Source organism: Eptatretus burgeri, chromosome 5, assembly GCF_056783735.1.
Source record: "Eptatretus burgeri isolate ZD-2024b chromosome 5, Ebu_testis_v1, whole genome shotgun sequence".
Taxonomy (NCBI): Eukaryota; Metazoa; Chordata; class Myxini; order Myxiniformes; family Myxinidae; genus Eptatretus; species Eptatretus burgeri.
In genome coordinates, this window is record NC_140965.1 from 15,092,476 (window position 1) to 15,104,908 (window position 12,433).

A 12,433-nucleotide genomic window follows, 5' to 3' on the forward strand; every position below is an offset into this window, starting at 1 on the left:
CATCCGAGTCTCTCTCAGCAACCGCTCGTTGGACACAAAATCTGAGCAGCGATAGCCAAGGATTCTCCGAAGAGACCTGGTACCAAAGGAATTAAGTCTCCGTCTCAGATCCTTGCTCAGAGTCCAAGTCTCGCATCCATAGAGCAAGACTGGAAGCACCAAGAACCTGAAGACTCGGACTTTCGTCCTCCCGCACAGGTACCGGTAGCGCCACACCCCATGATCCAGTGAATCCATGACTCCCCAGGCCCGACCCAGACGTCTATTGACCTCTGACTCACAGCCAGCAGACAGGAATATCACTGTCAAGGTAAGTGAATCTCTCCACGACCTCAACATCCTTACCACAAACAGACACAGATAGGACAGAAGCATCCAAAATGTCACCGAAAGCCTGGATCTTAGTTTTGACCCAAGAAACCCGTAATCCCAGCGGCTCTGACTCCTCATTCAGCACCTCGAGAACCCCCAAAAGGATATCTAAAGTCTCCACAAAGATGACTGCATCATCTGCGAAATCAAGATCCAAGATATTGACATTCCCAAACGATGCACTGCAGCTTGATCTTTCTGACATCCTCCCTAAATCCAGTCCATACAAGTGTTGAAAAGTGTGGGAGCCAGTACACACCCCTGACGAACTCCAGTAACAACTGGAAATAAGTCAGAGATGGTACCACCACACTTCACAGCACTCTCAGTACCAGAGTAGAGTTCAGACATCAGATCGATCAGTTTTGGTGGCACCCCACGAAGACCAAGAATCCTCCAGAGGACATCCCGATTCACTGAATCGAACGCTTTACAGAGATCAACATAGGCTTCAAGCAGCCCCTGCCGAAACTCTCGTCTGCGTTCGGTGAGGACCCGAAGAGCAAAGGATACGGTCAATCGTTGACCTCTTTTGTATAAAGCCTGACTGCTCTGGACGCTGGTGCTCAAGCAGATGGTGGTGAACCCTATCAAGAATTATCCGAGCAAAGACCTTGCCCGGCATTGAGAGCAGCGTCACCCCTCGGTAATTGTTGCAGTCTTGGCGACCACCCTTCCCTTTCCAGAGAGGGACAACAAGGCCCCTCTTCCAATCAGTTGGGATGATACCTGTGTTCCAGACAGAGCACAAAACTGCATGCAACGACACGAGTGCAGCATTTCCACCAGCCTTGAGAAGTTCGGCATGGATGCCACAGATCCCTGGAGCTTTACCCCATTTCAACCGGTTCATCGCAGCCCATGTTTCCACAAGCGAAGGTGGACTACAGTTGATTCGTGGGTCAGCAACAGGGATTGTAACACCCTTGACATCCAACTCGATAGCTGGGGGATCAGCCTGGTACAACCGCTCAAAGTAACCGGCCCAGCGGGCCTTCACTTCAGACTCCTCTGTCAAGAGCCTACTACTCTCTGCTCTAACTGCAGTGCTCCGAGGGATGGGCTTGGATGAACGCAATGCGCGAATTCCCCTGTAAGCAGGACGAGAATCACCTGTCCACAGGTGATGCTCTACCCCCTCACAGATTCCTCGCACATAGACCTCCTTGTCCACCCTCAGTGCACGTACAGTTTTACGCCTCAGCTCCCTGAACAGCTCAGCTCTGCCATTCAGCCTGGCCCTGCGACTCTGGGCAATGGTATCCAGTGTCCCTTGAGAGACAAAATTCTTCTTTGCCCTGCGGTGAGTTCCAAGACATCCACCGGCAACATCAAGGACGGTGGTCTTTAAGGCACTCCACAACTGTTCAGGACCCCCAAAGCACCCAGACCCCCCAAGTGTCCACTCAGCCTGTTCGCAAACTCCTCAGCTACTCTCTCATCCCTGAGCTTGCCAACCTCCAGCGTAGGCTGGGATGGTACCATTCCCAGGATTTAAGGTGCAGCTTTAGAGTTGCTACAACAAGCCGGTGGTCAGTATTGAGGAACTGAGCACTCCGGTAGACCCGGCAGTTCTGGATCATCCTCCAGTGACCGTCAACAAGGACATGGTCAATCTCCTTTGCCACACCGCCAGCGTTGGAATACCAAGTCCAGCGATGAGCTTGTGGGCGCTGAAACCATGAACCAGCCACCCTAAGTCCATGACTTCTTGCAAAGTCAAGGAACTTAGTGCTATTCTGGTTCATAGTTCCTGACCCATGGGGACCAACACATGTCTCATAACCATCCTTATCAGTTCCAGTCGATGCATTGAAATCCCCCAAGACTAGAAGTGTATCTCGTCTGGGGCACTGATCAACCACAGACTCAAGCGTGGCGTAGAATGTGTCCTTCACGGTGAGATCACTCGCCTCAGTCGGAGCATAGACAGAGACCAGGGAAATGACACCGAAGGAGTGGCGAATCCTTAGTCTCATAATACGCTCGTTGACCGGTGTTACCTCAATTATCATTGGGGTCAGTTTATTGGACACAGTTACAGCAACTCCTTGGGTATTGTAACCATCAGAGCGACCAGACCAATAGTAGGTGTAACCACCCACCATTATCTCGCCGCAATCCGGTCTCCGAACCTCAGAGAGTGCTGCAATCCCGATGTCCAAACACTTGAGCTCAGATGATAACAGAGACAGGTGATCATCCTCTCTTAGGGATAGGACATTCCAGGCACCCACCTGAAGGGACCGCCTCAGGTTAACCCAAGGAGACCGCCGTCTGGTGGACGACACCTCAGCAACACTCCGACACACTCTCCCGCAATCGGACCCAGGGATGTTTCCCCGTGGTTTCCCTCCTATCATCAAAGATTGGGGGTCCTGAAGGCTTTGCCCCAATCCCATCATCCGGTGAGCTGCCCTGCGAAGGGAAGCTGCACAGGATGTACTCCCACGGAGTGGGTTTTCTGATTTTTTTTTTGCGTTTTTGTGTTTTGCGGAGTGAATGGTTTTACGGTGGCCGGAGTGCAAATCCTACCACCAACCTCCTCATAAAAAGTAACCCAACTGCAGGAGGACGTCCGCAGACACAGTTGGACACTAGATATGGATGGCCGTTGGCTCACAAGGAGTTCCTCCGCCCTTTGACAGGTTTTGATTTTAATCCTGCTGAGTGTCCATATCCAAACACCCTCCTCACCAGAAAACCTGGTGGGGGAGACGGATTAGTCGCCGACAACCCAACCATGGAACAGGTTAGTACAGGTGGGTGGTATTTGCTAGTATGTCACTAAATGACATTTGCTAGTGTGTCACTAAATTTGCAATGGGTGGTATTTGCTGGTATGTCACTAAAAGAAGTGTGTGTGTGTGTGTGTGTGTGTGTGTGTGTGTGTGTGTGTGTGTGTGTGTGTGTGTATATGTGTGTGTGTGTGTGTGTGTGTGTGTGTGTGTGTGTGTGTGTGTGTGTGTGTGTGTGTGTGTGTGTGTGTGTGTGTTTGTGTGTTTGTGTTAGTCAGTCGATCAATCAGTCAGTGAGTGTGTCTCCATAACTCCAAAACCATGAAACCAAGTGGCCCTAAACTCTACAGCATACTCAGGGAACTCCAAGGGAATGCTGGAATGAAAATTGGGTGTTTGGGTACATTTAACCACCCCTTTTGAAGATAACTGGGTGCTCATCACATTTAAAAAAAAGCCTTACCAAGATGGCGGCACTTCATCAGGCCTCTGTCACATCACTGGGTTCTTAAGCCACCATTTTGTTCGGCCTGCTCAAAAATTCCTTGACTTAGAACAGGCCTCAAATAATTTCTAATGATAAAGTGCTCAAAATGTTTGTTTTTTTTCACTTCCGTCACTCATTATCGAATGCCTGGTCATTGTAGCTACGAATCGCTGTATACGTCGCTTTTGTAAGTACTATAGTTTGTAAATTAGGAGCTTGGAGAGATTTAATGCATTATATGATGTGATTTTTCTATGATTTACTCTCACGGGCTAATTAAAGTATATCATCGAAGGGTAATTTGAGTTTGGAGGATCACATGGTCTAAATAACCTGAAATCTGGAGTGAAATTTGAAAATGTTAAGAAATCGGCGATGTTTAGCTTTTGCGGGTGTGTCCCATTACCAATCAGCTTCTTATTGCTTGCCAAGCCAGCATTCCTTATCAACAGTTTTGTTGGAGTGCTTGCTTGAGTGCTTAAGCTGCTTGGTTGTTCATTTGCAAGCATGGCAAAAGTACCCACATTGTCATTCTGCAAAATACAACCAAACATACATCGATCAACGGACAAAGTTCAGACCCCATCCACCTGCGTTGGGCCCCGCAGTGTCGTGCAGGTCATCAGGCAGTGCATCACCTGCTGAAATTTTTGTGCAATGTTTTGTATTTTTTACACAACAGCTCTATACAAGCTGCGTTTGTTTGTTTGCAAGCCATGGCGTAGATAACTTATAGGCTCCTTCGTTCAACGCTGTTATGTCTGGGTGCCTCGTGGTTCTGAACACCATAAAACTTAGGAAGAATAAGATCCTCACCATATTCAGTGAAGCAACGAGTGGAATTTTCTCGCGACGGGTGGCGTATTTTGAGAGACCTGTAGTGCATCTTCACGGTGTTCACGCACGTCTTTTTACAACTTTTTAAGGTGAACTGAGCGACGTGGTAAGGTCCGAGTGTGCAACTTGGTAAGGTGAAGTGAGCAACATCCTAGTGAGCGACGTGGTAAGGTGAAGTGAGCGATGTGGTAAGGTCTGAGTGAGTGACGTGGTAAGGTCCGAGTAAGCGATGTCTGACCGAGCGACATGGTAAGGTGAACGTTGGCTGTCCGTATCAGCGTGTTGTTGTTAAGCTGACCTTATACTGTGTTTTCTCATTGGTAGTGTCTCACGACAAGATGATCCTGAGCTGTTCGAGTCGCAGAAACCCAACTCCAAGTCATTGTACTGTAAGCTGGGTTGGATGTCCATTTGCATTACTTGTCTACAGAACACACTGCAACTTGTCTACAGAACACTCCTCAATGAAATGCACATTTGAGTCTATGAAACTGAGTTTTAACGAAATATTTGGATGCACATCACCTTTGCCAGACCACCAAAACCAGCAAATTACAGATCATAAACAAGGAGTGACCTGGATAATTATTTTGGCCTTCTTTAACTCCGACACAATATTTGTTTCAAATGTAAACTTGCAGAATTCAGATACATGAAAGATCATACGACCAACTCAAACATGCACCATCACATCTGGATCTGGATTTGGGTTAAGTCACAATCATGACACAGAGCTTTGGTTCTATTGAAGCAGTTTCTTGGTGAGGGTTACAATCCTGGACTGGTCGCCACTCTGACACAGGATGCTTGAGTAGGAGTTTGTTATTTGTACTGGGTGTCGGCGATAGCTCACCTACTCTTTGCGAAGTACACCGTAGGATCTGTAACCAACACCAACTAATGCCAGTAGACAGGAAACTCAGTTTAACATCCATCGGACTGCGCACACATCAATGCCTCGGCCTGCCTGCGAGACAAAATGGATGACTGACAGTTTATGGCTGGGCTGAGACTCAAACCCAGGCTCAACAGCTCAGACTCAGAGGTGAGTATGCATACCTCTAGAACTCAGGCTATGTCGTCCTGCCAGCCCCTCACGATCTCACTATCACATCCAAAACGAGAAGGGCACTCGGTAGACCACATACTTCTGCCCTGTAATGCCTGATCCACGAGAACATATCGGGCCAAAGACATTTTTGAAATATCATGCTTATATATCGTTGTTGAGCCCCATCTCTCAATGGTGAAGAATCGCTTTAAAAATTCTAGTTGTCGGATCTGGATCTAATCTTCACCAAAATCTAATCATTTCGTCCTTGTCACACACCGAACCTGTCCACAAAATTTCATCCGGATCCGTACACAACTTTTTGAGATATCCTGCACACAAACAGACGGACAGAAAGGGGTGAAAACATAACCTCCTTCCCCTTGGGTGGTGGAGGTAGTTAATATGAACCTATTTAGATAGATGAATGGTACAATACTAATTTCCAACAGGAACAGACTACATGAGATGTAGTGATTCTGTTCCAGCAAATGGCAGCTTGGCTGCTGTGGGTAGCTATCATTTCTTGGAAGCACGGCTGAGCCACTGCTGATGCTGTGCCCCTATACCAGGACACTGGTACTCATTTTGCCAACCTCAGAAGGATGACAAGCTGAGTCAACCCCACCTGTTGTTAATTCAGCAGCAAACAGGGCTCAAACTCAGGACCCGAGGATCCTAAGCCAGCCACTCTAGCCACTAAGTCAACAAACACCAGGCGTATTTGGTGCTTTACTTTGTCTTTACAGATGTAATGTAATCTATGTAATGGTTAAAAAGACGAGAGAAGGGATAGAGTACATGGCTATCTGGATCATCAGCTGGGAACCATCCATCATCGATATTTCAACATTTCAATCCTAGAACCCCTCTGAACATTGCGTTCACAGAAGTTGAGAGAGAGAGAGAGGGGGCGGGGATGAGTATTTCAATAATATTTTGAATGTTCACATTAGCATAATACCTGGAGGTATAATAAGTATGTGTGGAAGTTGGCCATTTTGTGTTTACAACTACAACTAACAGGATGATCTGTAATCATCCGACCTGAGCAAAGGCCACAGCCTGATCCCTATTTTGAAATGATCTTTGAACCCCAAAAAGTTTTTCTCAAGTGTGTTACATGTGCTCTTGTGACCTGCAGTGCAGAGAAAGCAATATTCCAAGAAACAAGGATCACTGGACAACTCGTCAAGTTTCCACGTTGAGGTTCTCTCTTCATATTACATCCTTACCGGAATTGTGCAAAATGTTACTGAACATACAATGTCACAAACAATGTCATCCTCTTAACTCTTTGTCACACAAAACGACATATTGTGATGGGTAACTGGCCCGATTCGATTTCGGTTCATGTCCGGATCCAGATTCGGTCTATCAGTGCATACGAAACGTATCAGGTTATCATTCCTCCATTAGTCAGCCTGTTGTCCCCATCTGGGCACTTCTTCTGTGATGCTGATACACTGAAACCCCAGGATGAAAATCCGCACGATGCTGCGATGATTTGTCTGTTATTTCCGAACGACCTTTTAATTCATTTAAAAGTCCATTGTTATCTTCTAATGTCCTCTTTCACATGCTGTAAAGTATTGTAAAATGTACAAACTCTTCCATGAGCTTTAGATGCTGTTTAAAACGAAAGAAAAAAAACAAAACATGAACCATCCTGATTGGACATCTCAGTTGGTATTGCCCTCGCCATTGATTTATCTCGGATTCCATCCCTGATCGGGCCAAACTAAAAACTGCCACTCTGGTTTGCACATCACACATATGCTTTTGAGATCATGAACACCTCTTGATGCAATGTGAGAGTAAATGGTTGAAACTGTTGAACTGTTCATACCAGCACCTGGTAACATTTCCTTTTGGAGTGCCGGGTGGACCTTCAAGCACCGAGGAAGGATTTCAGAAGATGCACCGTATGGCTGTAGAGCGCCACCTCTGGTCTCAGAGCGTGACCTTGTTCCTGGCACCTGACAGCGTGCAGCTCCTGGATTCAGATACCATGGTGATTTGTTGGCTTTTTCATTTGCCTTTTCCTCCAAGAGTAATCTTCTTGTTCTTTAGAAACCCTTTTGTTGACCAATTTCAAAATTCTCAATCGAAGCATGTTTCCCTCTGCCACCGAAGATGGACAGAGATTATGTTTTCACCCCTGTCCGTCTGCCTGTTTGTTTGTCTGGTTGTGTGCAGGATATCTCAAAAAGTTGTGGATGGATTCGGACAAAACTAGGTGGACGAGTTTGTTTAGGTGATAAGAACAAGCCGATTAGATTTTGGTTCAAGTCCGGATGCAGATCCAGCCTATCAGTGGGTTACAAAACGTAAAATGTTCATCCTGGCGGTGGTATCAGTTTCTAGTTTTCTTTGTTTTTCTTTACAGGAACAAGGCTCATGGAAGAGCAAGGTGGAACTGATAATTTGACAAACATCAAGGAAATGAATGAACAGGAAAAGAGGAGAGGGAGGAGGGGAGGAAACACTGAAACGACAAAGTAAAATGGTTGGGTTAGGAAAGGTTAATGAGGGATGACGAGAGATGGCTGTGCACTGCTTGCTTGGAGTCCTGGAGGGAAGAATGAGACAGAACAGCATCTGGAAGGTGGTTCCATAGACGGAAGAAGTGAGGAATAAAATTTGAGGTGATCAAGATGTTCATTTTGAGCTCAGGTAATTGGATGAGATAAATATCTCAGAAGTAGCATATGTTGCTTTTGAGCTGTTTCATCGGAAATCATTTCCTATAAACTATAAAATAGTTCCATTTCCTATAAAATAGACTATAAATTGTCACTCTGGTGCTTCACAGACAAGGTGTTGCATCATAGAGTATGCTGTCAGATAACTGAGTCTCCAAATTCCTGGAGTAATATGCAGAGGCACCGGATCTGTGGCACAGACATGCTTTTGGAGTGATGCAAGCAGCAGCCAGGTGCTGCATACAAATGAATGAATGAATGAATGAAACATGACTCGTGGAAAGTGTGAAAAAGAAGAAGAAATGGGAATCATCCTCTGTACCAATAAAACGCAGTGTGTGTGTGTGTTGTTGTTGATTGGTATCTTCATGTGCGGGTTTCAGAATGTGAAATGGAGTCTTCCCAGGGTGGGTTCAAAGTATCCACCGGTATTTCGGTAAGGGGTCACGATTCATGGACCAAGATGTGAAGTTTTCTGTTCTCAAAGTTTTGTGTAGCGGGCTCTCTTCAGGATCGTTACTGAGCCATTGACAGCTTCCAACTGTAGTTAGTTTGTAGTAAAATTCCCAGGGATTGTTTTTAATATCTCTGTGAGGTTCTTCGTCATCATTCCTGTAGCTCCAACTATCACTGGTACAACTTTGGCATTCTTCAGCTTCCTGGATCTTTTCACTTCATTCTTGAGGTCTTCATATTTGGTCATTTTCTTGATTTCTGCATCGTTTAGTCCAAAACACCTCAATTGTTTAACACCTCAATCAGCAATACCTTCTGCTCTCTTTTTTGTACCTAAGTAAGATGTCTGGTCGCAGTGCTTTGTTTACGATGTTCACGCTCTATGGGATCATTAGGTCATATGTGAGCGGTACTTCCATGTTTTCAGTCTATGTTTTTTGTTAATGTTCCCACAAATTTTCTAGAACTTGGATGTCAAAGTTTTTGCAGATGTGCCTGTGGTTAATATTATATGCTCTGTTGTGTTGTTGTGTGTACAGCTATTCTGACATGAGATTTTTTTGTGTGTGTTCGGTCATTAAGCATAACAAATCACTCTCTTTGCTAACACCACCTCCACCCCTCACCTTTCTCATTTTTTTCTCCCCCCTCACCCCCCCCAATCTGACTGTCCCCTCCTCACTCCCCCCTCCGAATAAAATGCAGCACTCTCCTCCTACACATCTGTCGCTCTCTCGCTGTCTCTGTCTGACTGTCTGTCCTGTTTCTCTCTCTCTCTCTCTCTCTCTCTCTCTCTCTCTCTCTCTCTCTCTCTCTCTCTCTCTCTCTCTCTCTCTCTCTCTCTCCCCCCTCTGTCGCACCCATTCCCTCCCACAGTGTATCACAAAGTATCGTGAGGCGTTGCTCTCCCCACCTCCACCCCCTTCCTCGCTTCCCCTTCTTCACCCGCTCCTTGCTTCCCCTCCCCCCTCTCCCCACCCCTCCCTTCCCTCCATCCTCTCTGCCTCCCCTCCGCCTCTCTCCCTTTCTCTTTATCCACCCCCCCACCTTCCCCTTTACACCACTGTCAGCAAAGCGACGGGTTGTATTTGCTCGTAATTAAATAAAAGGCACCCTTGGGTGTTTGCTGTCGGGCAGGAGGAGTTGGAGACCTTTCCTTATTTAACTTTGAAGGAAGTCTCGGTGCAAAATGGATCAGTCCAGGATGATTCCGTGCTTGCCCTGGTCTGCCATGATCATTTGGAGCCAAACCCGGAACTCTTCCTGTTTCACTGCGGGCCTGTGGGGGTAAGTTTGATGTTTCAAAAACTTGCAGATTCCCTAACTGATCCCTCAGCTGCTTCACTGATGGACATCATGCTGCTTGGCAGACCGAAAGGTGGGTGGCTTTAAATTTAAAGGGAGCGGAATGGAAGAAAGCATGATTGGTTATCATTGTATGGTCCGTGAATCCAAAACTTGAAATAAAGACTGATTTTTCTAAGCCTTGAACTTCCAATTTCAAACTACAGTCCTCATTGTGAACACTGCCATGGTCTCATACCTACGTTGTGTTAAATTGTGCTTTTGAACATTTCTGTCCCACTAAATTAACAAGGTACAGCATTGTTAGTGATACCTTCAAACATGGCGCCCGTATTATAGGCCTGTATAGTATATGCCCTGCATACTGTGATTTGTGTGAATTCGCAGGCAGAAACTGTACGGAAGAGCATTGAAAATGCTATAACGGGGTTCAAGAATGGAAACACCAGTGGAAGAGAGAAGTTCAGGTATTGCAATAATGTGGGTGAAGATGTCTGGAGGAGTTCCTTGGATATCAATTTAATTTTCAATGTAATGGAATTAGAGTTTGAGCCATTAGGCATCATCTCTTTATCATCTGAAATGTTTACAACTTTGACCTTTATCATCCCCTCTGAACCCGTCATACATCACCCTTCTATCCACTTACTTTACTTCTATCTTTCCCTCCTCCAACACATTCCTCTACTCTTCTTCATTCTACTATCTTCCCAGCAGGCACACAACGTTGTTGCAACGTAGTTTGCCGGTTCTATCCTGACCTCAGAATTGGGTCAGTGGGAAGTTGTTTTTGCAACACCCATGACGCGGGTTTTCAACGTTGTGACAACGTTGAAATCTGACGTCGTTGCAGCGTCGTGTTCTGGTTGTACCTGACGTCAGAATTGGATCAGTGGGAAGTTGTATTTGCAACACCCATGACGTCAGATTTCAACGTTGTCACAACATTGAAGCATGACGTTAGTTTTCAACTTTATCACAATGTTCATAAAATGGAGTTTTTGTTTTTACCCTTTTCTTTGCACGCCAAAGAAACGAACATTGCAGTGCATGACACCCTTCAGCTTCCAGCTTGATGGAGCCCTCGACCCGTAGGTCTGGGGTCAGCGGAGCACCGCTGTTCTACCGGTGCCATTATCAAAACATTGAAGTTGTATTGCAACATCATTATACGTTGCACAGTAACACATAATGACCACAACTTGAAAACAACTGTAATTCATAATCATTTATTATCACGTATCACGCAGAGCATGATTGCGGAAAAAATATACAAGCAGTATTAACAATAATAATATCTTTATTTGTACCAAAAAAAGTACACTCAAATACAAACGTACAATAAATAGAAGTAGATACCATGGCAATTGAGAAACATATACTAAAAATTTGCAATAAAAAGAAATACCACATTGGTAAAAGTCGTAAATACTTTTTTGACAAATTCACTTTGTGCAAAGCACAGTTAACAATTCAAATTCAGAAAGTTCTGCTCCAGAGAGGAACTGTGGAGCTTCTTCTCTCTCAAATATAATTGACTGCACAAAGGCACCTTTAAGTACAACAAATTCATCATGCAGTGTTAGTAAAACTGCTGAGAATTCTATGCTTGCATACATTAAATGGGCATTAGGAGCATAAAAGGTATTGACCGATAACTTGCATTTATATAAAATGTAATTAAAAGTTTTAGCTACTGATGACATACTACCCATGGTTACAAGATTCATAATTAAGCAACCTCAGGTAAGAATTATGAGAAGACGAAGAACCACATATAAATTTTGCTATACGACATAATAGTTGACATTCAATAGGTAGAAATTCAGCAATGACTGGTAAAAGAGTACAATATGGGTACTGATCATATAGATTCCAAAGGATCATAAAAACTTTTACTTCCTACTTGGGAAGTCAAACACCTTTCTGATAGAATTTCTCCATGATATATATTATTTAGAAATATTTTGCTTGTTATGTCCCACAGCGGGCATCAGTAGAATGAGATGCATAAAGACTTAAACAGATGATACTTAATATAACATGATATTGTGACGTCCACGGGACTTGAACAGTCCCGCCAACGTAGAATAAGCCGAAACGATGGAGGAGGTTTATTTTTTTTATAACCCAAAGAGGGCGGTTTTAATCGCTCTACCGCAAACGGGACGAGGAAGGTGGCACGAGTCGCTTTTCACTGAGTTAATAATCTTTATTTCTCTAACCAGAAATAATAAGACTCGGCAAGAGGAGGGATCCGGGCGATTCGACGGGATGGTGGTGTGGGTTCGGGCGTGGGGAAAACACAAACAATTCCAATGGATATACCAATCTCAAACCCTCTAAGGCGCCAGGTACACACACACACTCACACACACACACACACACACACACACACACACACACACACACACACACACACACACACACACACACACACACACAACGTAGCTGGTCCTGGTGGTCAGGCTGGCCCATGGTG

At 45.0% G+C, this 12,433-nt stretch overlaps 1 protein-coding gene across 2 annotated transcripts in view; it reads left to right on the plus strand.

Moving 5' to 3' along the window:
• LOC147025902 (epidermal growth factor receptor kinase substrate 8-like) overlaps nucleotides 1–12,433 on the plus strand; it is a 55,200-nt gene that overhangs the window by 9,165 nt on the left and 33,602 nt on the right. For both annotated transcript variants that reach the window (XM_085883613.1, XM_085883614.1), the window contains exons 3-7: nucleotides 4,759–4,823; nucleotides 6,630–6,694; nucleotides 7,338–7,499; nucleotides 9,784–9,933; nucleotides 10,339–10,418. In XM_085883613.1, the coding sequence (XP_085739739.1) occupies nucleotides 4,759–4,823; nucleotides 6,630–6,694; nucleotides 7,338–7,499; nucleotides 9,784–9,933; nucleotides 10,339–10,418 (522 nt within the window). The remainder of the gene's footprint in view (nucleotides 1–4,758; nucleotides 4,824–6,629; nucleotides 6,695–7,337; nucleotides 7,500–9,783; nucleotides 9,934–10,338; nucleotides 10,419–12,433) is intronic.